The sequence below is a fragment of the Alternaria alternata genome (assembly GCF_001642055.1).
Source record: "Alternaria alternata strain SRC1lrK2f unplaced genomic scaffold CC77scaffold_20, whole genome shotgun sequence".
Lineage (NCBI taxonomy): Eukaryota > Fungi > Ascomycota > Dothideomycetes > Pleosporales > Pleosporaceae > Alternaria > Alternaria alternata.
In genome coordinates this window covers 547085-567599 of record NW_017306209.1, presented here as the reverse complement: position 1 = coordinate 567599, position 20515 = coordinate 547085, and the positions used below count along the sequence as shown (strand labels likewise).

At 52.5% G+C, this 20515-nt stretch overlaps 8 protein-coding genes and 1 non-coding gene across 9 annotated transcripts; 6 read left to right on the top strand and 3 right to left on the bottom strand.

Annotated features, from left to right (window-relative positions):
* Positions 1–72: 72 nt before the first annotated feature.
* CC77DRAFT_1023712 (autophagy-related protein 7) lies at positions 73–2696 on the bottom strand. The gene is made up of 3 exons (XM_018525715.1): positions 2194–2696; positions 697–2146; positions 73–644 (listed from the first exon to the last, which is right to left on the bottom strand). Exons 1-3 carry the CDS (start codon positions 2391–2393, stop codon positions 150–152), a joined length of 2145 nt encoding a protein of 714 aa, XP_018382371.1. The 5' UTR covers positions 2394–2696; the 3' UTR covers positions 73–149.
* A 57-nt stretch (positions 2697–2753) lies between these two features.
* On the top strand, positions 2754–3965 carry CC77DRAFT_1064812 (hypothetical protein; the record flags this gene model as incomplete). The annotated part of the gene is made up of 3 exons (XM_018528761.1): positions 2754–2784; positions 2822–3520; positions 3574–3965. 3 exons carry the CDS (start codon positions 2754–2756, stop codon positions 3963–3965), a joined length of 1122 nt encoding a protein of 373 aa, XP_018382370.1.
* A 1182-nt stretch (positions 3966–5147) lies between these two features.
* On the top strand, positions 5148–6846 carry CC77DRAFT_1064811 (alpha/beta-hydrolase; the record flags this gene model as incomplete). Its single annotated transcript, XM_018528760.1, has 2 exons — positions 5148–5337; positions 5387–6846. The coding sequence occupies 2 exons, from the start codon at positions 5148–5150 to the stop codon at positions 6844–6846; spliced, it is 1650 nt and encodes a 549-aa protein (XP_018382369.1).
* Positions 6847–7307: 461 nt separating this feature from the next.
* Positions 7308–7394, top strand: CC77DRAFT_t80. Its single transcript has one exon. It is a non-coding gene; the product is annotated as a tRNA-Asp (tRNA).
* A 1787-nt stretch (positions 7395–9181) lies between these two features.
* On the top strand, positions 9182–10760 carry CC77DRAFT_943382 (FAD/NAD(P)-binding domain-containing protein; the record flags this gene model as incomplete). Its single annotated transcript, XM_018534910.1, has 4 exons — positions 9182–9480; positions 9529–9809; positions 9858–10228; positions 10284–10760. The coding sequence occupies 4 exons, from the start codon at positions 9182–9184 to the stop codon at positions 10758–10760; spliced, it is 1428 nt and encodes a 475-aa protein (XP_018382368.1).
* Positions 10761–11520: 760 nt separating this feature from the next.
* CC77DRAFT_364375 (DUF803-domain-containing protein) lies at positions 11521–14155 on the bottom strand. The gene is made up of 3 exons (XM_018531387.1): positions 13481–14155; positions 12930–13431; positions 11521–12877 (listed from the first exon to the last, which is right to left on the bottom strand). The coding sequence occupies exons 1-3, from the start codon at positions 13759–13761 to the stop codon at positions 11609–11611; spliced, it is 2052 nt and encodes a 683-aa protein (XP_018382367.1). The 5' UTR covers positions 13762–14155; the 3' UTR covers positions 11521–11608.
* On the top strand, positions 14070–17191 carry CC77DRAFT_364366 (golgi transport complex subunit Cog4). The gene is made up of 2 exons (XM_018531386.1): positions 14070–15705; positions 15753–17191. The coding sequence occupies exons 1-2, from the start codon at positions 14551–14553 to the stop codon at positions 16932–16934; spliced, it is 2337 nt and encodes a 778-aa protein (XP_018382366.1). The 5' UTR covers positions 14070–14550; the 3' UTR covers positions 16935–17191.
* CC77DRAFT_364358 (hypothetical protein) lies at positions 16999–19040 on the top strand. Its single transcript, XM_018531385.1, has 2 exons — positions 16999–17566; positions 17614–19040. The coding sequence occupies exons 1-2, from the start codon at positions 17324–17326 to the stop codon at positions 18949–18951; spliced, it is 1581 nt and encodes a 526-aa protein (XP_018382365.1). The 5' UTR covers positions 16999–17323; the 3' UTR covers positions 18952–19040.
* On the bottom strand, positions 18920–20439 carry CC77DRAFT_1023703 (NPD-domain-containing protein). The gene has a single exon (XM_018525714.1). The coding sequence runs from the start codon at positions 20171–20173 to the stop codon at positions 19130–19132; it is 1044 nt and encodes a 347-aa protein (XP_018382364.1). The 5' UTR covers positions 20174–20439; the 3' UTR covers positions 18920–19129.
* Positions 20440–20515: the final 76 nt, after the last annotated feature.

Genomic DNA, 20515 nt, shown 5'->3' with positions numbered 1-20515 from the left:
TTGTATCATTACTCATGCACGTGTCAGGATACATGAGCTGGTTACGAAGACTTAATGCAGTGCACTACAAGCGTATGGTAGCAGGGTATATTACTTGAAATTAAGCATAAGCTGTTGTTGAATAGCGCTCTATGGTTGTATCCTCTTCCTCAAAGCATCTCGCCCTCTTCGTCCAATCCTCCCTCATCCTCCTCATCCCATTCTACATCTGCCGCTGCCTCATCAGCTCGTCTTTGCACCTCCTTTAAGCCACTCATCTCCTCGACCCACCCTTTTTCGTTCAACGCCCTAGAGACGAACTCCCAGGGATTTGCGTTGTAAGCCTCGAGCACCCTGTCACTGCACGCTGAGCAGCAATCATAGGGCTTCCCTTCTACTTGTATATTCGAGAAGGTCGAGAGGTAGCCTCGTATTGTGTGGGGTATGGTGCCAAGAGGATTTTGGAAGGGTGGTGGTAGTGCGGGATGAGATGGTGTGGGGGTGGGGGAAGACTTTGAGTTTTGCTGCGAGGGAGGTGGTGCACATGCTTTTGAGGGGTGTTGGAGGATAGACATGAGGAGTTCGACGAGCAGGCTGGATGCGAGGGGCGCTACGCCAGGGCGGGTTACGGTACATTGTTGGTCGAGGGTGGCGTTGCTTAGGGACTGTTTGATTGCGTTAGCTGTGTATCGCCCAGACTGACGTGTAGTTACTTGCATCTGCGGGTGCAACAACATCGTTGCAAAAGTAGCATCCTAGCTCTACTTCTCCCTCTTGAGTCGCCTTTAGACCATGTCGCATGACGACGTAAGTATCGAAGCCTAGCGCGGCATTGAGAACGATCTTTCCGTAAGCCTTGCCCATGAGACTTGGTAGCCATCTGCTTTCTCGTGTATCCATAAGCAGGAAGATGGCGTCGTGCTCACTGATTAACCTCTGCAGCTTCTCGAACTCGATCTTCGTCTTGGCGCTGTCAGTCATCGGGTGACCCAGCATGGGTACTTCCATGACGTGCCCGGTCGCATCGACGCCTGGGTAGATTTCTTGCAAAGCCGCTGCCGCTCTTTCGGCTTTCTTCGCACCGCCTTTCAGGCAATCATCGAAGTTGAAGAGAGGCTGCCGTACAGGATTCGAGAAGCTAACTGTGGCGTTGTCAATGAACGTAATCTTCCTCACACCCCATCCCATCAGCGTTCTTGACACGTATGTGCCTAGTGTTCCCGCTCCGAGCAGTAGACACTTGCAATTCTTGATGACATCCAGATCGATGGTGGGAGCTATGCGCCACTTGATCAGCTTTAGGTTGAGATCGACAGCTTGGTCAGCGAGTTTGCGCTCGTCCATATATTCGGACAGGTCTACGTTCCGTGATGTCAACTTGCCGGCTTCTGTCCGTTCCCAGCCCGTCACTTTGGGTAGCTTTGGCGTCCGTGGGCGACTTTCTGATGCTTCCGAGGTGGGTGCCGCATCGGGAGTGGGGTCTGCACGTAGTTGTAGGATGAGAGAATTGGGCTGGTCGCGCCGTGTATGGGTGTCGCGATAACACATGATCTGAGCATCATTCAGATGCCATCGATGCCGCATCAAGACGAGGAGATTGCGGAGAGGCCATCCAGGGTTGGATTCGTAGGTAGAGGGGTCTGCAAAACAGATGAAGCGATCGCGACTATCGACTTTGTCGAAGAAGCCCTTTTCATAGGCCTCGAGTCTACCTATGGCCCAGATATATCCAAACTCTTCGAGTGGCGAGACTGGTGTTTTTGGCCTCTCCTCTGGGTCACCCCCTCCTTGTATGCGTTTTGCTAGGAAGAAGCCTCTTTGGCGGACATCAGAGCTGTAGCGCCACGTCTGTACCGCATCCACCAGGTATGTAGTCTCTCTGGCCTGCAGTCTCGTAGCCTCTCCTATTTGTTTCCACGGTGGGTCGGATTGTATGGCAGGGAAGCCAAAGTGATAGGTAAACTTGTATTTCTTGAGGTTGGCAAATATGATGGCTGTGAAGGAGGAGAGAAGAGAGGGGCATTCGTATATGGAGCCGTCGTGTATGGCGTCCCATATCGTTTGGGCGCATCGTTCGAGTATGGCGGCGCGATCGAGGTTCTTGTAGTCTTCTATGGTGTTGCAGTTCTTGATGATGCCTTCGGCGCGACAGAAAGTCGGAGGGGTGCTGAAACTGTCAGAGGGGCGGGGATGGAGTCAAGCGTCAAGACATACTCGTCTGAAGTCAGGGCGTTGGGGTGTATCTGCACGCGCATAGATCGCGACGAATGCTCTCCAGGACGAACTTCATACAAGCCGAGCACCTTACGCGCGGAATCGTCGAGTCTGTCATGGTTGATCTTGATGTGTGCTAGGGCGGCATAGAACTGGACGTCGACATCACTCAACCAAGGCGCAAACTTGAGGGTGGACATGTTGGGAGGTGGAGTGGATGGTGGGGTATGGACAAGGCTGTGAGATGCGTGGCGATGCAAGGTATATGATGGCCTAGGATGCGACGGCAACAGCAGTCATAAGAGCAGAGGGCGAGACAGGTGAGGCGGTCAAGGGCGCATGCATGTGACAGTGAGCGTCCAAGTGATGGCGAAGGCAACGGCACGCTTCACGCTTCACCCCGCTGCCGCCATGATCAATGTCATGGGTCTAGGCGGGGCCGCGCTAGAAGGCGTTCCTGCAGCCGCACGCGCTTAGCCGCTGTCAGTAACAGCGAGCTTCGATCCCGTCCACCGACTCGCTCCACAACTATCACCGCACCTGGCCGGCCCGTGATCGCCATGCTTCTTGGATTGTGCGGAGGCAAGCACCGTCAGATGTGGTTTGAGAAGATGCTGACAGAGCACAGGAATATGCGCGGGCAAGTCGTCGATAGCTTCCTATCTCGTTGAGGAGCACCACTTCACCCGCCTGCGCCTGGTGCGAACGGCTGCCACGCCTCCAGAGGAGAAGTCGGCCTCGAATACTCGCGTCCCCTCCCCAGCAAAGTCGCCCGCTGCGTCAGGGCGCACATTCCCAGACGTCGATGCGCTGCTCGAGTTCGTCACGCTGAGATGGAGAGAGCGATTCGTCCTGACGGATATATGGGACGAAACCGTGGTTGATGCCCTTATGAGGCGCCCCTTCTTCCTCCTCGTCAGCGTAGATGCGCCCGTCAGTGTGCGATGGCAGCGATTCAAGGCCCGCTGTGCTGCCACTCAGCACACACCGCCAACCCTCGAGGACTTCGTTCTACGCAACGACCAGCACTTGTTCGCTCCCAAGACTGGTCTCAGCGCGCTGTGCCAGCGAGCACAGTTGAAGCTACTCAACTCCTCATCCGACATAGGCGTCCTACGCAACGCTATCCTGCACCTGGACCTCATGGACGAAGCACGTGTGCGGCCGAGCTGGGACCAATACTTCATGCAGCTGGCCGATCTGGCAGCACGTAGGAGCAACTGCATGAAGCGACGGGTGGGATGTTGTATAGTCAGGGAAAAACGTGTCATTAGCACCGGGTACAACGGTACACCACGCGGCATGACCAACTGCAACGAGGGCGGATGTACGTACCTTTACATATTGCGAGCCAGAAAACACCCCACTGACAACACACAGGTCCCCGCTGCAACAATGCCGCCCAAGGAGGTGTCGGTCTCTCCACCTGTCTCTGCCTGCACGCCGAAGAAAATGCTCTGCTCGAAGCTGGCCGTGATCGCATCGGCGAGAACGCCATCTTATACTGCAACACCTGCCCTTGCCTGACCTGCAGTGTCAAGATAACACAAGTCGGTATTAGCGAGGTAGTCTACAACCAAGGCTATCTTGTAGACGACCAGACAGCTAGGATATTTGCTGAAAGCGGTGTCAAGTTGCGTCAGTTCTCCCCGCCTGCGGACGGCCTTGTAGATCTGAGCATCCATATGGGCGGAGAGAAGCAAAAAGAAGACAAGGTCGAGGATGCCAGGGAGTTACTCGATGACATGAACTTCCTGAGGCCCTTGAGCTAGGCCATGCACCCAGTGATGAGCATTTAGAAGACGCGACAATAAATGAGACCACCAGTGTGCAAACATACCTTGCCTAGTATTTGCTATTGGGAGTGACACGTGACTTGCGTCATGCTCAATCGGATGTTATACGACTGTAAGTAACGCGTGGCGACGCCTCCACGCGAGCGCCTCTCACGAGATGCGGCCGCCTGCCACAGTTCACAAGGTACACATTCTGGACTTGGAAACCTCTACTTCCTTGTCTACTGCTGTATTGTGACGTGCCATTGAAGAACCCCTAAGTCGTGGTGCATGTTGGTGTTGAGAGGGCAAAGACCGAGGGACTGCTACAGAGAGGCTGGTTGCGATGCAGCCTCACCTCCACAATCGATGGCGCACGCGACCGTAAGCAAGGTTTCGGCTGTCCCCGCGTGGCGCTTCATATTCCAACAACTTCAAAAAGCGCTCAAGAACAGTGAATAAACTTCTCAGTCGGCCCTTGGTGTTTGACCTTGATTCTTGTAGCTTACTTTTCATTTCCCAGCCTGAACAGGATCGTCATGCGTCGGCCCGCCCTGGTCACGCTTATGTTGGGCCTGATGACGCGCGGTACCATGCAAATACAACAACCATGACAGTTGAGCGCCACAAGATAGCTCCTCAAGGCCCTTAGTAAACGGCTTTACGAACACACTCGAGCAGAATATTGCGTGCTATCGCATACACCTACAGTAGCCGGGCTCGCATTGCTATCGCACACCAGCCCGCAAGCTTGACCAAGCCTCGACAAGCATCCGCTACCGAGGCTTACATTTGAACTGGTCTGGGCACATAGGATGCACTAAACACAGCCGCGTCGAATCACAACCCAGCTACATGCAAGAATCTCGGCCTAATCTTCGTATACAAGCGCTTCAGGAAGGTGCGTAAGGTTGTGCCTCTGTTTCTACTGCGTCATCTCGCATCGTTCGCCATTCGGCTACGAATCTCACCCCGATAGCACAGCCTGCACGACCCAGAATGTGGCGTTTGCGAGGTTTATTACCGAGCCTTGCTGGTACTCCGTCAACCTCCTGCTCTTCCGGGGTAAGCGCAAGGCCTGTATACAGAAATGCCGTCACATAGCAAGCGTTCAAATAGAGCTCTTGGACCCGGTGCTTCCGTAGCAGCTCACAGCCGCATTCATCTGTCAATTCCAAGATGAAGCTCCTTACAGTATTCGGCTCTTTGCTGTGTGCTTCCACAGCTCTGGCTGGAAGCTCACCACACAAGCGTGGTGTCTTCGACAAGGTCAGACCTGCTGTTGAGAGGCGTATGCCTGGAGAGTCTTTCAAGCACCCTGAGATTCAGAGGCGTGCTGAAAGCTTCTTCTTGACTAACAAGACCGAGTGTAAGTATCTATCCAATATACTACAAGAGCTCGACTGATCAATTGGTAGCCTTTGCCGTCAACGGTACTGGAATTCCAGAGGTTCCTTTCGACGTTGGCGAGAGCTACGCTGGTCTGCTGCCCATCTCGGACGACCCGAATGAGACGCGAAAGCTCTTCTTCTGGTTCTTCCCTTCCACCCAAGCCCAAACCCCAGAGGAAGTTGTTATCTGGCTCAATGGCGGCCCTGGTTGCTCTTCGCTCAGCGGTTTCCTCACCGAGAACGGGCCCTTTACATGGGAGTCGGGTACATTGGCGCCCGTCCAGAACCCCTACTCATGGACCAACCTGACCAATATGCTCTGGGTTGAACAGCCCGTGGGTGTTGGCTACTCGCAAGGTACGCCCAACATTACCAACGAAGTTGAGCTCGGCAACCAGTTCCGTGGTTTCTACAAGAGCTTCGTTGACCTGTTTGGGCTCTACAACTGGAAGACATACATTACTGGAGAGTCTTACGCCGGTTACTATGTTCCTTACATTGCTGACAGCTTCATCAATGCCAAGGACGACAAGTACTGGAACCTTGCTGGTATTTCCATCAACGACCCTATCATTGGTGATGAGACCATCCAGCAGCAAGTTGTCCTTCTCCCATTCGTCAACTTCTGGCAGAACTTGCTGTTCCTGAACGACACATTCATGGAGCAGATCACTCAGCACCACAAGGAGTGTGGCTACACCGACTACATGGACAAGTACTTCACGTTCCCCCCCCCGGAGGGTGCCTTCCCTGTTCTTCCGGACCCATACAGCTCGGAGAACTACACCTGCGATCAGTTTGACAACTTCTACTCGGCCATTCTCGAGGTCAACCCTTGCTTCAACATCTACCACATCACCGAGACTTGCCCTCACCCGTACTCGCAGCTCGGCATAGTCAACACCGGAGACTACTCTCCTCCAGGTGCTGAGATCTACTTCAACCGCACCGACGTCAAGCTTGCGCTCCACGCCAACGTCAGCACCGAATGGCTCCAGTGCACAAACACCAACGTCTTTGGTGACGGTGACGACAGGGGTTCTGACCAATCCCCTGGACCTGCGAACAATGGTGTTCTCCAGCACGTTATCGAGTACACTAACAACACCATCATCGGCTCTGGTGACCTTGACATGCTCCTCAGCACCAACGGAACTCTGTTTGCCATCCAGAACATGACCTGGAACGGCGCCCAGGGTCTCTCCGAGTACCCAGCTACTCCTCTGTACGTACCCTACCACCCAGAGTACAACGGCGGTGCGCTTGCTGGCGCCGGTATCCAGGGATACTGGACTGCGGAGCGTGGCATGACCTTCTACACTGCCCGTCTTGCCGGTCACGAGCTGCCCGGTTACACTCCTGGTGTTGCTTACCGCATGTTGGAGATCCTCCTCGGAAAGGTCAAGGACTTTAGCAGCACTGAGAACTTTGTTACTCAGACCGGTAACTTTACTGGTACAGGTACTATCTACAGGCGTGGCATCTAAATCGGCAGCATGTCTTTTTAGATATATGTTGTTGACTAATGACGATACGAGAACTATGTAGATGGAAATTATGATATTCTGTTAGCATTGAATTACCATGTGTCATTACCTTTTCCATATGACGAGATCAGAGCTTTCCTGTGGTAATAGAATATAATCAAATCGAATGAAGCTCGTCATACACCCCATGGCCAATGAGTTGATATATGGCGAATGATGTCGATTTTCTGACGTTTGTAGTCTATGGCGTTTTCGAGGCTCCGCAAGCACCCCTGAGTCAGGTCCATTGCCCGTTGCCTACTCGACGCCCCACTCACAGAATTTTCACCATCCAGCTGACAACGAGAACACGAAATGCGATGGTACTTTGCAGGGCAGCGTTTGCAACGCAGAATGAGGTTATATTGTATCCAATTCCTGATTCTTCCACCAATCAACTACTCAACCTTCTGGTTGGTCAATCTTCAGTAGTATAGTGGTCAGTATTTCCGCTTGTCACCATCACAGGCAACTCGCGGGAGACCGGGGTTCAATTCCCCGCTGGAGAGAATACTTTCTTTTTGCTGTTTTTGCATCGCATTGCATTGCTGCAGGTGGTCGTGGTCGTGGTCGAGGCGTGGGCGGTACTCTGTCGCGTGGAACACGTTTTTGGCGTGCCGTGTCTTGTTTTCTTTTGGCTGTGTGACAGTAAAAGAAGAAACACGTACGGAATGCATGCATCCTGCGGGCCGTATCTTGCATGTACTACTTTGCGTGAGGGTGTCTGGCTAGGCGAATGCAAAGTATTCGTGTCCCGGCACCCTTCAAGCGCATTATGCAAGGTGGAAGATGCAGGATATCAGAAGCAAGTGTTCCGGTATTTTTCTGGTATTGACCAGGCCCGTCGTCTAGTCTAGATCCAAGTACCAGGTTTTCCAGGTCGACGGTCCGCGGGTGCATCCCAAGATCCATTGATGTGCGAACTGCAGATGCGGGTCACGCGGTGTCGCGATCGCGCATGAAGCACCCTGCTTAGCCGCGTGCACATCGCGTCCTCAACCACCAGCTCTGTATGCTTTGTCCACTGCAACCTTCACAAACTTGTCACCGCCGCTTCGTTGGAGACACGCTTACGCATAGGCACGGAGATGCCGATGTTCATGCAGCGAGACCGGATATGCGCAAGAACCTTCGACCACCACTACGTCACCCAGTACCACCGACCCTTCCCATCTGCTAAGCGCAGGCATGAATCGATGTTGTTGAGCTTCCAACCTGAAGCGAACACAGAGGACGGGTTCAATCTACTACTCCCAAAACCTATACCTGCGTCTGCAACCACCAGCAGGGAAATATTGGTACGCTTTACGGACACCTTCCCCTCTCCACACGTATTTGTCCCTCCACCTCCTTCTGGATATGCATATAGGCGCACGACAAATACATGTATGCGTAGTACTTACCAAAAACAACATACTGGGTAGGTGTCTTGACTACGCGCCAACCACCGTAAGCAGCAACTCAAAGATAAAAAGCGAAGGTAGAGACGAAATTTTGATGCCTCCGTAAACAAACACTCACACAGCTCTCCATCTGCCACAGTCTCTCTTTACGTAAAGATTCATTTCTCTAGCTCACTTGTTTGACTTGGTGCGTCTTTCGCAGACTCTCATCTAACCAATAACAAAACTTGTCGAACTTCGAGATGACAAGACGAACCAAACCTTTCTAGTCCGTCACTCTTATCATTGCATCTGCCCAGGCTAGCCAAGCGAAAGCGGCAATCACGTACGGCGCGGGATGCAAAGCTAGGCGGAACACAAGAAGTTCTCGACAGCACCCTATCGGGATGATTATATCTGTTTGATGCTACAAGTTTCTTCTCTGGGCTCGCTGAGGCCTTGACATTTCTGCTACAGGTACAAGTCTATAAAGACACCCCAGACTTGAAGCAGACCCTCCTCTACGTTGCAATGATCCGATTCGCCGGCCCCGGGTGTGACTATAAGCTCCGTATCCGATCTACTAGGACTTGAACGTGTCTATGCCTATGAGTCTGTACAGCGCGTGTCTTCGGACGAACTCCCCGCTGTTCCGCGGTGACCACGGTTCATCGGACGAAACACTCCTTATATCCCGACTGCTCGCTGCTTCGAGTGACCGAACTCTTTCCTACGTCGAGACGATTTGGTCCACTGAGCAACCGAAAGTCATGGCTCCTTCTGGCAGCACCAACGCAACGTCTTCGATCACAATGTTTATAAACGTTCATTAATCTCAGAAGTCCACTTGTGCTTTGCTTTCTTCGTACTTCGGTCACTACAGCTACAATTAAGGATTTCTAGGGTCGTGCAGAATGAGCCTCAAAGTCGTCATCGTTGGTGGGAGCTTTTCCGGCCTAAGTCTTGCGAACATGCTGGAAAGATTCGACATTGACTTTGTCCTTTTGGAAGGGCATTCTAGCATTGGACATCAGCTCGGCGCAAGCGTCGGACTACTTCCCACTGGTTTGCGCATCCTGGACCAGCTTGGCTGTTACGACGAAATTGAGAAGACGGTCGGAAATGCACATTACAAAGCGTGTATGACTCTCTTTGGTGGAAGATCGTGGGTAGATCCGGAGGAGAAGACCGTTTGCCAAAAGCTAGAGGAGAGGTGAGTGTCTAAGAGAGCGATCTGCTTGTTCAAGGAAGTTCTAACAAGTCTGTTTAGAATCGGGTACCCACAAGTATTCATCGATCGTCAAGACGCACTCCAGATCCTGTTCAACAATCTCAAATCTAAGGAGCGCGTTCTCACGAATAAGCGTGTCTGTAGAGTTGAGCACGAAGCGAGCGGCGTCAAAGTCTTCACCAAGGATGGGTCAACGTATACAGGTGACTTTGTTGTCGGAGCAGATGGCGTTCATAGTGCTGTCAGACAAGAAATGTGGAGGATTGCAGATGAGGACGGGTTAGATGTTTTCAAATCTGACCCAGTTCGAGGTTAGCATTCACTGAGCTGCTGCACGTACACGGTTGACACTTTTACAGACCTTCAATGCGAATCCATGTGCATCTTTGGCATCTCCAAAAGGCCTTCTGGCCTTACGGCGTCGCCTTTGCGACTCAATGCATTCTTCAAAGACTGCAACTATCTGGTCATATCCGCTCCCGAAGACCGTACCTACTGGTTTTTGATAACCGAGACGCCGAAGGCATTCGGAAAAGACATCTCAAGGTATACAAAAGAAGATGAACAGGCGCTGGTAGAGCGGCATCTCCAGGATCGTATTACAGACAAGGTCACGTTTGAGGACCTGTATGCGAATCGATTGCAAACGACGCTTGTAAGCGTTGAAGATAATGCGTTCACCCGTTGGCACTACCGGAGGATTATCACGACAGGCGACGCTGCGCACAAGGTAAATCAAGTTGAGAGTAGCTTGACACGAAACGTGCTGATATTAGTCGCAACAGGTACACCCTCTCAGCGCACAAGGTGCCAACACTGCTATCGAAACGGCTGCCGTGCTAACGAACACTCTTCTTACGGCAGTACAAGCCAAGGAACCCGAAAAGTCATTTACGGAAGACGACATCGTCTCGATCTTTACAGAAGTTCAGGCCGCTCAATTTAATCGAGCCGTCGCCGCCGTCAATCAAGGCCGTATGATGAACTCGATAACAGTCAAGGAAACCTTGCGATCACGCATGTTTATCAACTACTTCTTTCCTCGCTTCGGACAGGGCATGATATTCAAAACATGGGTCAAAAGTACTATCAATGGCCCCCTCATCAACAATCTTCCCGTTCCAGCACGATATGTATCTGCAGTCGGTCGCTACGCAAATGCCTGCTCCGGGCGATGGCGCTTCTTGTGGAGCTTGATACCGATAGGCGTCGGGATGGTCGCTGTTCTACTCTCAACAGTGAGAGCTCGGAAACTCCAATAGACCTTATCTATTGAGTTTTTCGCACAAGCTGCTGGCGTCTTATCTTTACTGGGGTCGTGTCGGATACCCGTTTCGGTCATTACTTTCTAGGAAGTCGTCATTGTGTGTTGTAGTTTCGGTCGTTACTTCTGGAGGATTTATCAATGCATTCAATGGTTCTTGGAGTAAACCGTGTTCATTAGCGATATTGCTCTGGTGTCATTGTATTTGTTGTTCGCTCAGCTAAGCGGAAACCTTGGTGGCGTTTAGAAAACTATGAGAGACATGTACTACACATGCATGCAACAGCATTCCTCAAAACGTAGAGCGAGGATCCGAATCAAGCATAGACGAGCCATGAGAAGAGGATTCAAGATTTAAGGTGAAAGAACACGTTGTACACACATCCTAGTTCCTCTCTGTTTTTGAGGTAGTATGGAAGACGAATCTCAAAACATATGACGAGAGAGTAGGGCGGTAGGACTCCGTGCAATCATGGTTTCCAAAAGTGGTGGTAGTGATCATCATGATATAAATCTACATATGTACCTTACGACCATGTATCTCAGTCGTCTTCCTTCTGCTATCTACGTATACAAGCCCATGGGGCATTATCTGCTCATGTATGTAACAGTATTCATTAACGTCCGATGCGGGTCGTTACGACATTCACAGGCCGAAATCCACCGCTAGTCGGCCGCGCAAGCGCTCGATATACAGCCAGCGCCCAAGAAGAATCCGCCAACATCGAAACCAACACCGTCCACTATGCAAAACGACATTCAAGAAGCTAAACAAGACACTGGTTATGCCACAGCACCTACTAATTGAGAACAGAAGAGAAGATGGGAAAGTTCTCATCCTACGCCCTATAAGAAAGTGTTCCCGTTTCCAGAACCTTTCTCGAATTCTTTGGGATCTCTCGGGCTTAGCTCTGACATGTCCGTATCAACCCTGCGTATCGGTGGTGGCATGACGTGCGGCCGCTCAGGTGAGTATCCTGGACTTGAACTTCTGGGCATATCCCAGTCATCTGAATAACCTGGTGGTCCAACCAACTCATCACTTCCACGGCTGGCGATGGGAAGGAGATTTGTTGAGTCGCCCTTGACAAGCCCCAGTCTTTCTTCTTCAGTGGCGGTAGCCGCTGCTTTGCCTTCTTTGCTACTCTTCCGACTATGCCTACTAGCCGGTCGTCTGCTACTGGACGATTCGCCTGTTGAATCAGGACGATTCCGGGAGAAGACGTTCTGGAAAGAGAATTGTCGTTTGGCCATATGGGGAGGTGGTCTTGGGGGAGCGAGTGAATCGCTGGAGTCTTGACGATCATGGCCATGGCGGGGCGGATCAGGAAGCGAGGCGAAATGTATGTGGCTGTCTAGCGGCTTGTAGGATGTATCTTGCGTCATCATGGTCTGCTTGTAGGATCCGGCGTCTGATTCGCGATCCGAAGCACCATCGGCCTGTGGGATGGAGGGCAACGTCTGCATGCCCATGCCCGAAGTCCCTGGAGCATGTGAGCTACCACGACTACTGGTAGACTTGCCCCGGGAGCGTAATCTTTGGAAGAAACCAGGGTGGAAACTATCGTTATCGTCGTCTGATTCATCGGTCGGAAACTGGGACATGCCGAGAGGCGGGTGGATGGTCCGTACGACGGTAGCGCTGCGTGTTGGTGGACGACTGGGGTCGAGGACCGTTTTCCGTCTTCGGAGACCGTCAAATTCGACCTGTTCGCCTTCGCCAATCGGCTCCATGTGCTCTTCTTGAATCTTCTTAGCCTCAGCGAGCTCCTTGTGCGACCTAGCCTTTGACAGTGACCTGAGGATTGCTGCGCCACCACGAAGAGTGTCAGCTCGGGGCTCGTACTCGGGCTCCTCCATCTCTGCGACGGTTCGCACTTGGTCAAGATCGCCCTTGAAGACAGCTGAGTCCGGCACGTCCTTTGCCGACTTGGAGAGTTGTAGCAGAACGACGCCGGAACAGATTTGTAGGAAGCCCATGATGACAGTGACGATCTGGAGTGGGGTGCCTTTGAATCCTTGGAACAAGACAGCCGAAGTGACGATTGTCGCAGACGTGAAGAAGACGTAGTATGTTGGTGTCACTAAAGCAGCGTTGAACAAGTTCAAGGCTTTCTGGGCAAAGCTTAGCATTCTCCACATGGCCAAGAAAGAGAGATGGACTTACGTTCAGGTAGATGATCTCCGTCAGTAACGTGACCACAACAAAGACTAGTAGCACGTAGAGGAACCATTCCTTAAACTGTCCGCCGTATGTGCCAGAAGCCTGCGCTACGACGGCAGCACCGAGACCTTGGGTTGCGACAACACTCAGTCCTCCGATCAGACTGCAGATAGTGATGTAGACCATCATAGTCTTCTTTCCGTACTTGGGGCCGAGCCAGAGAGCAATAACAACACATGCGATGATGATGACACCTGCATAGCTGAGAAAACCTGGAGCAATGACCCATTTCTTCATGTCTTGAATGCGCGCAACAGACGACTGCTCGGGTGCGTTTACTGCAATTACAACGGACCCGATGATGCAGTTGAAACAGCCTACTTTTCCTACAAAGCTCAAGCGTTCCTTCAAGAATATAGTGGACAGTATAGCGCATATGACGACGGAGAGGGCGCCCATGGGGGTTACGAGGATGGCGTCGGTGAAGGCGTATGCGACGAGATTACTACCAGGTATTAGTAGGAGGTCCGGATCTGACGCTTCGTGGTGTTTACCATATTTCTCCAACAATCATGAGTGTCATACCGAGCCACCACCAAGCGTTCTTGAGGTATCCATAGCCTTCTCCCGCCTCTTCATTGTACTTCTTGTTCGCCTGTAATAGACCGTGTTTCTTTATAACGAATGATGTCCCGATGAAGACTCCCGATGCGATGGCTAGGACTAGACCAATAATCTTGTATGAGCCTGGGCGGGTTCCTGTATCGCCGCCCATGCCCCCAGCGCGGGCATCCAGCTGGTGGGCGGCATAGAGGAGGTGTGCGGTCGAGTCCATGGCTTGAGGTGGGTCGCAGTGGATGCTGCCAAGTGCTAGTGCACCGGCGATTCGACCTGATGGTATAGTTGACTGTAAAGTGCTTTTTTACCGTGGAAGCATGAATAATAGTGTTTGCGACTGGAACGTCTTGGGTGAGGTGCACGAGGCTGGGCTGCACGTGGAGGAGCGCTGAATGACCGGAGGCAAGAACGCTTTGGGAAGTCTGTTTGGACAGGGTCCAGGGCACCACGGAGATGAGTACGAGCAAGGCGCAATCGCAGTCGCAGAGGGAAGTCGCAGAGAGCGGAGGGGAAGGCGCGGGTGGTGAAGGGGTTTCTTTTGTTGGAGTACGAGGAAGGCGCAGTCTTTCGGTGCAGATGCGGGCCGTTGGTGCGTAATCGTGGTGCGTACAGCTGAGAGGTCTAGATGCGAGGGTGATTGGTGCGCAGGTTGGTGGTGTTTACACAGCAGCTGGGGGCCAAAGCCGTGCCGCAGACAAAGGCAGCAAACGTTAATATACCAAACTTGCGACGGGACTTTGGGCAGGTAAACAGAAACATGCGACGGTGGAGGCCGTTCCGCGTCGTTCCTTGCCCGTCAACATGTAATGTAATCTCGCTGCAGGGGCAACGGGTGCATTGATCGTGCGAGTCCTAGGCCCTGAGACGTCACCGGCCAAGAGATCGGCGCTCGCCCACCAACGCTTGACAGCTTGCAGGGCCAGAAATAGACGATCAACAGTCGCGAGCCAGTACGCGACGTTTGATGTTCCTCGACATCTGCACCCTAACTGCAGCATGATTGAACATGGCAGTGGACATTGACGACCGAGACATTTTCGCCGCCGCCAGCGTGGCTCAGATCCATGAAGCCCTCGGCCAATTGCACGAGCACGAGGCCAGCATCACCCAGCGCCTAAACGCCCTCATCGCCTCGCAGAAGCATCTCTCGCGCGAACTCGGTCGCCTCGATCTGCTCCGCGCCCACCTCGGCACCCAGGCCGTCAACACGCGCGCCATCAGCAATGGCATGCTCTCCGACGCCGCCTCGACTGCGAGCCGGATATCGAGCGCCGTCAAGCGGTTAGACCAGGAACAGTCGAATGTCAAGGCAACACTCGAGGTGGTGGAGCAGGTGGCAGAACTCAAGGCATGTGTGCTGGGCGTCCATGGCTCCATGGGAGCTCCACAAGACTGGGAGACGGCTGCTGGCTATCTCCACCGCGCCGCCAAAATACCCGACGACGTCGTAAACGGCAGTTTCGCAGACGAGATCGTGCCGACTGCTGAAGTGCCGGATCCGCCGCGCGTGACGCTAGATGCAGCAGCAGAGTCGCTGTGTGGCCTCTTCTTGCGCGAGTTCGAAAAGGCTGCGCAAGAGGGCGACGGCTCCAAGGTGACGAGGTTCTTCAAACTGTTCCCCTTGATCGGACGGACAGATGTAGGCCTGGATGCATACGGTCGATATGTTTGCCAGGGAGTAGCTTCGCGTGCGCGGACAAACTTCAATTCGGCTGCGCCAGCTCAGAGGAATGAGCCCTTCTTCTACGGCAACACCATCACAAAACTCTTCGAGCATATCGCTCAGATTGTTGATAGCCATGAGCCGTTGGTCGAGCGTCACTACGGATCAGGCATGATGCAGAAGGTTATTGAACGTCTACAAATTGAGGCCGATGTGCAAGGCGGCATCGTGCTCGACACATGGCATGAAGAGCGTCACATAGACCGCAAGCTGACTGACATCAAATCTTATGCCTTCTCCTTCCTTGTCCAAAGCTTTCTTCCCTCCCAAAAACCTGCTTCTGGAATACCTCGTTCCAGCTCGCCAGCCAACGGTGCTGGCCGAGTCAGCGAAGACGAGGGAGTGGACATGAAAGAGATTGATGGCTTGCTTGGAGAGGGCGCACTAATGCTAGGACGCTATGCGCTGTATGCGCGTTTCCTCTCTGACAAGTGTGCAGTAAGTGGCAAATGTACATGTTCGCTTTCAACAACTTACTTTTGCAGCCCGCCGAGCCTGAAGACCGCATCGACTACGGTTTAGTGATGCCCAATTTCTTAGCTACCAGTAATCTCCACAAGAAAGTGAACAGCCATCTTATCGAGCCTGTCAATGCCATGACAACCTTTTTCTTTCGTAGGTCGGTGGAGAAGGCTTTTCAGTTGGACGAAGCGCCAGCAGATCTCACGCTGAATCCAACCAAACCTCTTGGGTCCAACCCACCTTTCATCACCTCCGCAGTCGACGATGTCATGTACATTGTCAATCAGGTAATTCAGAGAACCCTGGCAACCTCGCAACGTGCCGTCGTCTCTAGTGTCGTGCCTGCGGTAAGCCATATCCTGGGCGCAGAGTTTATCGGTATGATACAACGGAAAATGCGTGACGAAAGTTACCCCAAGCCCGTTATTCAGGGCGGTCTTCCTCCCGAAGACAAAGTTATTGCCTTCTTGGTGCTCATCAACAACCTGGACATTGCGAACGACTACGTCAAACGAATAGTCTCGCAGCAGCTCGGCCGTCACTCGCAAGCTGGCGAAGAGGATACAAAATCACCTTTGCACGACCTCTTTCCATTCGGACACGACGCTATATTCGTTGAGAACACACTGAAAGCAATGGAAAAGTCATTTGCATCCAAGAGCGGAGATCTGCTCAACGATGGCATCACTGTCTTATTCTCAAACGTCCTCAAGCCTCGCATTCGACCGATCCTGGCTGAAGCGTTCCGAGACATAAAGTACGACCCCGAGGATGGCGAAAATGAGGATGAAGAAGAGGACGATGTCGATGTGGTAAAGTCGCGTTTTGACCGCGGTTGGGGAGTCGTGATCCGTCCTATCAAGCGTATCTTGACCTCGGCAAATTTTGATCGTCTCCTGGCATTGGGATTGAACTCTCTCGCATCTTCGCTCGAAAAGCGCATCAAAAGCTACTACGGTAGAGTCAACGAGCTGGGTGCTGTTAGGCTCGAGCGCGACGTTGCTGGTATTATCACAGCCGCTACAAGCGGTGGCGCGTATTCACTTCGCGATGCATTCCAAAAGAGTACTCAGATGACTCTGATTCTAAACATGGAGGACGACGAATTTGCGGAAGTGGCGGATGACACGTCAGGCGAGTCAGGTATACCCTGGGTATTGGATGCTGAGGAGAGGAAGAGAGTAAGAGCTATCGTGAAAGGTTGATGAGATGGTGTGGCTCGGCCTTCGCGAGCGGGGTGCAGAGTTTCCGTAGTCTTGACTAGGAAATTCTTGGCATGCAATCTATACAAATGAAATACTCTGGACTGCCTCGGTAGTGGGTATACTCCGCAATTAATCGTCTTTCTTTCCGTGAGGGACGCTTTCGTATCGCGATTGCTCCTTTTGTACACGGTCCATATTAGTAGCACGCTGCTAGCCGTCGCGGCCGACCACCTGTGGCTCGTGCCGGCTTGGCTCTGCTTGAACACCTTTCACTAGGAGCACCACACGCGATCAGTTACTCCTTAACGTGTCGGCGATATTTTTAGTTGTTGTCCATTTTGTACCGTATTACTAGGTTGCCAGGCGACTATCGGCCCGCCGTCTACGCCATGTGGCTGTCAACCACAAAGATCCTGCTTCCCTGCGTTTCGCTTCTGTTGCCATCCCTGTCATTGGCTCAATGTCCACTCTATCAGAATTACGCCGCCCATTACCATGAGCCTTACACAGAAGGAACATGGAACTTAAGCTACGCCAGACCGATTGTACCGTGTCGGACATTTCGTTCGCGACAGGTTGAGGATACGATTGAAAGGTTGAGAGGTGTAATCAAAGATGTTGATCTCTTTCGCGTACGAGCACCGCCACTGTGTTGCAATTCATGCTGATTCGACCACAGATCTTCGAAAACTCCTGGCCCAGTACACTAGATACGACGATTGAATGGCGAGGGTGGTCAAACACCACGAGTAACCTAGACGAGCTTGAAGGTCCGCTCATGAGCATGAAACCGGAAGAACTGACTTTTGTCATTACCGGCGACATCGAAGCAATGTGGTTGCGCGACTCGGCAAACCAGCTTCAAGCATACGTCTCCGTCTTGAAGAAAGACGACAGCCCAGACAGCCTGGCCAGTCTTTTTCGAGGCGCCATCAATCTGCAAGCACGCTACATCCTCGAGAATGCGTTTTGCAATGCATTCCAAGCGCCTGATGAAAGTGGCGTCGTACACAAAAGCAGTCTGAATAGCGACCGCATCACACCGTTGTTCGACTACTACAAAGTGTTTTCCTGCCAATGGGAGCTAGATTCCCTGGCTTCGTTCCTGCAGCTCTCTGTCGATTATGTGACTGCAACAAGGGATTATGATTTCTTCCAGAATTCCAGTAACTGGACCAAAGCCGTTGAAGTCGTGCTTGAAACAGCAGAAAGCATGACTATAGACAGCTACACCGAAGACGGCGAATGGCAACATACCCCTTACACCTACTGCGCACCTTACGGCGGCACTCCAATCAACAACTGTAATGGCAGTCCTCACAGAGGAAACATTGGTCTCATACGCTCTTTCCACCGCCCCAGCGACGATGCGTGTACATACCAGTACCTTATCCCTTCCAACATGATGTTTTCGTCCGCCCTCAACACCTCTTCAACAATAACATCGCGAATCATGCCCCGCACCAGCGGCCTAACAGCACGCATGCAAGCCTTGAGTACGGCCATCAATCGCGGCATAGAAAAGTACGGAATAGTTTCGGACCCCACCTATGGCAAAATATACGCCTACGAAGTCGACGGCTACGGTTCTGTCAATATCATGGATGATCCCAATGTGCCCTCTCTTCTCTCAGCTCCTTTTCTTGGTTATACGACGCTGCGCGACCCCATCTACCAGAACACGCGACGCAAGATTCTGAGCAGGGATAATCCGTACTATGCTGTCGGACCTGTAATCACTGGTGTTGGGAGTCCGCATACACTACCTGGCAGACCGTGGCCTATGGCGCTTATCATGACAATATTGACTAGTGAAGACGACACGGAGATTGTTCAGAATTTGATGTGGCTAGTGCAGAGTACGGATGGCTTGGGTCTCATGCATGAGAGCGTGCATGCGAGGGATAAAGCAGTGTGGAGTCGGCAGTGGTTCAGCTGGGCGAATGGGCTGTTCGGGCAGATGATCTTGGATTTGGAGAAGAGAAGGCCGTGGATTCTGGGTATGAGTTTTCAGTAGTCGTTAAGGCTAGAATGCAGGACGGTTACTATGTCCCGTCGCGTTGGTCACTCTGAATGTGAGGCGAACGTGATAACTAACTACACCATCCAGCCGATGTTGTATGCTGAATAAGCAAATTAGAATGAATATATGCCGTGATGGAGTAGTTTTCCGCACACACCACCACTCCTTCCTACTACAGCTTTGCCACCCTGGCCAAAATATCTCTCGCTTCTTGTCGCACCTTCCGCACAATCTCTCCCGCACTTTGCACTTCCTTGACCAAACCCACACCAGTGCCAGCCCAAATCGCCGCGCGCCCTTGCAAGCCCGTCTTGTATCCTTTGTCTTCGCCTGTAACAGCCTCGTTGTGCAACTTTTGTATCTCTTCTAGGCTCATGCCACTCGCAAAATCCCGATGACTCTGGGCTACCAAGCCGCGTCCATCATACAGCTCTGGCCATATGTTGGGGCCGCGCAGCTGATCGAACAGCTTCGAACGCGTCGTCACTTGACCGCCATCTTGTGCTTCCAGGACTGCAGCTTGGTACACGGGATGTACGTTCACCTCTTCCGAAGCCAGAAAACGCGTCCCCATCACTACGCCCTCAGCACCCAGTGTGAGTGCGGCAGCAACGCCGCGCCCGTCAGCGATACCGCCTGATGCTATGATGGGCACACGTGAGAAGCCTCCCGCGGCAAGTGCATCCGACGCCTCTGGTAACAGTGAAACGATACTTGCACCCTTCTCAAAGCCATGACCCCCAGCATCCGCACCTTGGAGACACAGAACGTCCGGCTGCGCGATCTTCGCGACGTGAAGAGCTGCTGTCACACTACCGAGTTGAATCCAGATCTTGCTCTCCGGTGAGACTTTGCGTATCGCCGACACCCATTCCGCGAAGTCGTCTAATGATTTCGGAACGAATAGCCAGACCACGGCAGGCTTGAATTCTTCGATTACTGGGAGAATGTCATGCAGCTTTAGCACGAAAGGGAGGAAGCCGAGACCAACTGGAAGGGTACGCGATGTCGAGAGGTCAGGCTTGGCTTTGAAGGCTTCTGCGGCAGTACGCAGCTCTTTCTTGACGTCTTCCATGTTGAACAGACCTCCGATCATACCAAGGCCACCCGCGAGCGTTACAGCCGACGCGAGTTTACCACCTGCGAACCCCGCCATAGGCGCGTTCATGATTAGCGGCGACGACGTCCATGGCAGCTGTTCTTTGAGCGTCGACATTGCAGACTAGGGTACACCTCAGGAGAAGCCTGGAAACGAAGATGATTTGCAAGATTGGAAGCACCTTGTCAGATGTTATACTGGGTTGAGTGTGGAGTAAGCAACGCCCTGTGGAAGGGCCTTACACAACATGCTGGCCATACAAACGCAATATTACCATGGCTACGTCCGGTCACAGATGACGCATCACGTCATCGAGAATATCAAGATGGAAAATACCTCGGCTTGTACAGAAACGTTTATTGGAACAGCCATTTCGCGTTTGTGAGGGACGACAGAGTTACACGAGCTCGAACCCCTGATGCCCCGCACTGAGCCTCACCGTGCTGCTCCCAGCCTGCT

Coding starts and splice junctions, on each gene's coding strand:
- CC77DRAFT_1023703 (XM_018525714.1), bottom strand. CDS start 20,173: ATGTCGACGCTCAAAGAACAGCTGCCATGGACGTCGTCGCCGCTAATC.
- CC77DRAFT_364358 (XM_018531385.1), top strand. CDS start 17,324: ATGTGGCTGTCAACCACAAAGATCCTGCTTCCCTGCGTTTCGCTTCTG. Junction 17,567..17,613: donor AAGATGTTGATCTCTTTCGC/GTACGAGCACCG, acceptor ATTCGACCACAG/ATCTTCGAAAACTCCTGGCC.
- CC77DRAFT_1023712 (XM_018525715.1), bottom strand. CDS start 2,393: ATGTCCACCCTCAAGTTTGCGCCTTGGTTGAGTGATGTCGACGTCCAG. Junction 2,147..2,193: donor AACGCCCTGACTTCAGACGA/GTATGTCTTGAC, acceptor TGACAGTTTCAG/CACCCCTCCGACTTTCTGTC. Junction 645..696: donor ATGTTGTTGCACCCGCAGAT/GCAAGTAACTAC, acceptor GCAATCAAACAG/TCCCTAAGCAACGCCACCCT.
- CC77DRAFT_364375 (XM_018531387.1), bottom strand. CDS start 13,761: ATGGACTCGACCGCACACCTCCTCTATGCCGCCCACCAGCTGGATGCC. Junction 13,432..13,480: donor ATGATTGTTGGAGAAATATG/GTAAACACCACG, acceptor AATACCTGGTAG/TAATCTCGTCGCATACGCCT. Junction 12,878..12,929: donor CGGAGATCATCTACCTGAAC/GTAAGTCCATCT, acceptor AGCTTTGCCCAG/AAAGCCTTGAACTTGTTCAA.
- CC77DRAFT_364366 (XM_018531386.1), top strand. CDS start 14,551: ATGGCAGTGGACATTGACGACCGAGACATTTTCGCCGCCGCCAGCGTG. Junction 15,706..15,752: donor TCCTCTCTGACAAGTGTGCA/GTAAGTGGCAAA, acceptor TTACTTTTGCAG/CCCGCCGAGCCTGAAGACCG.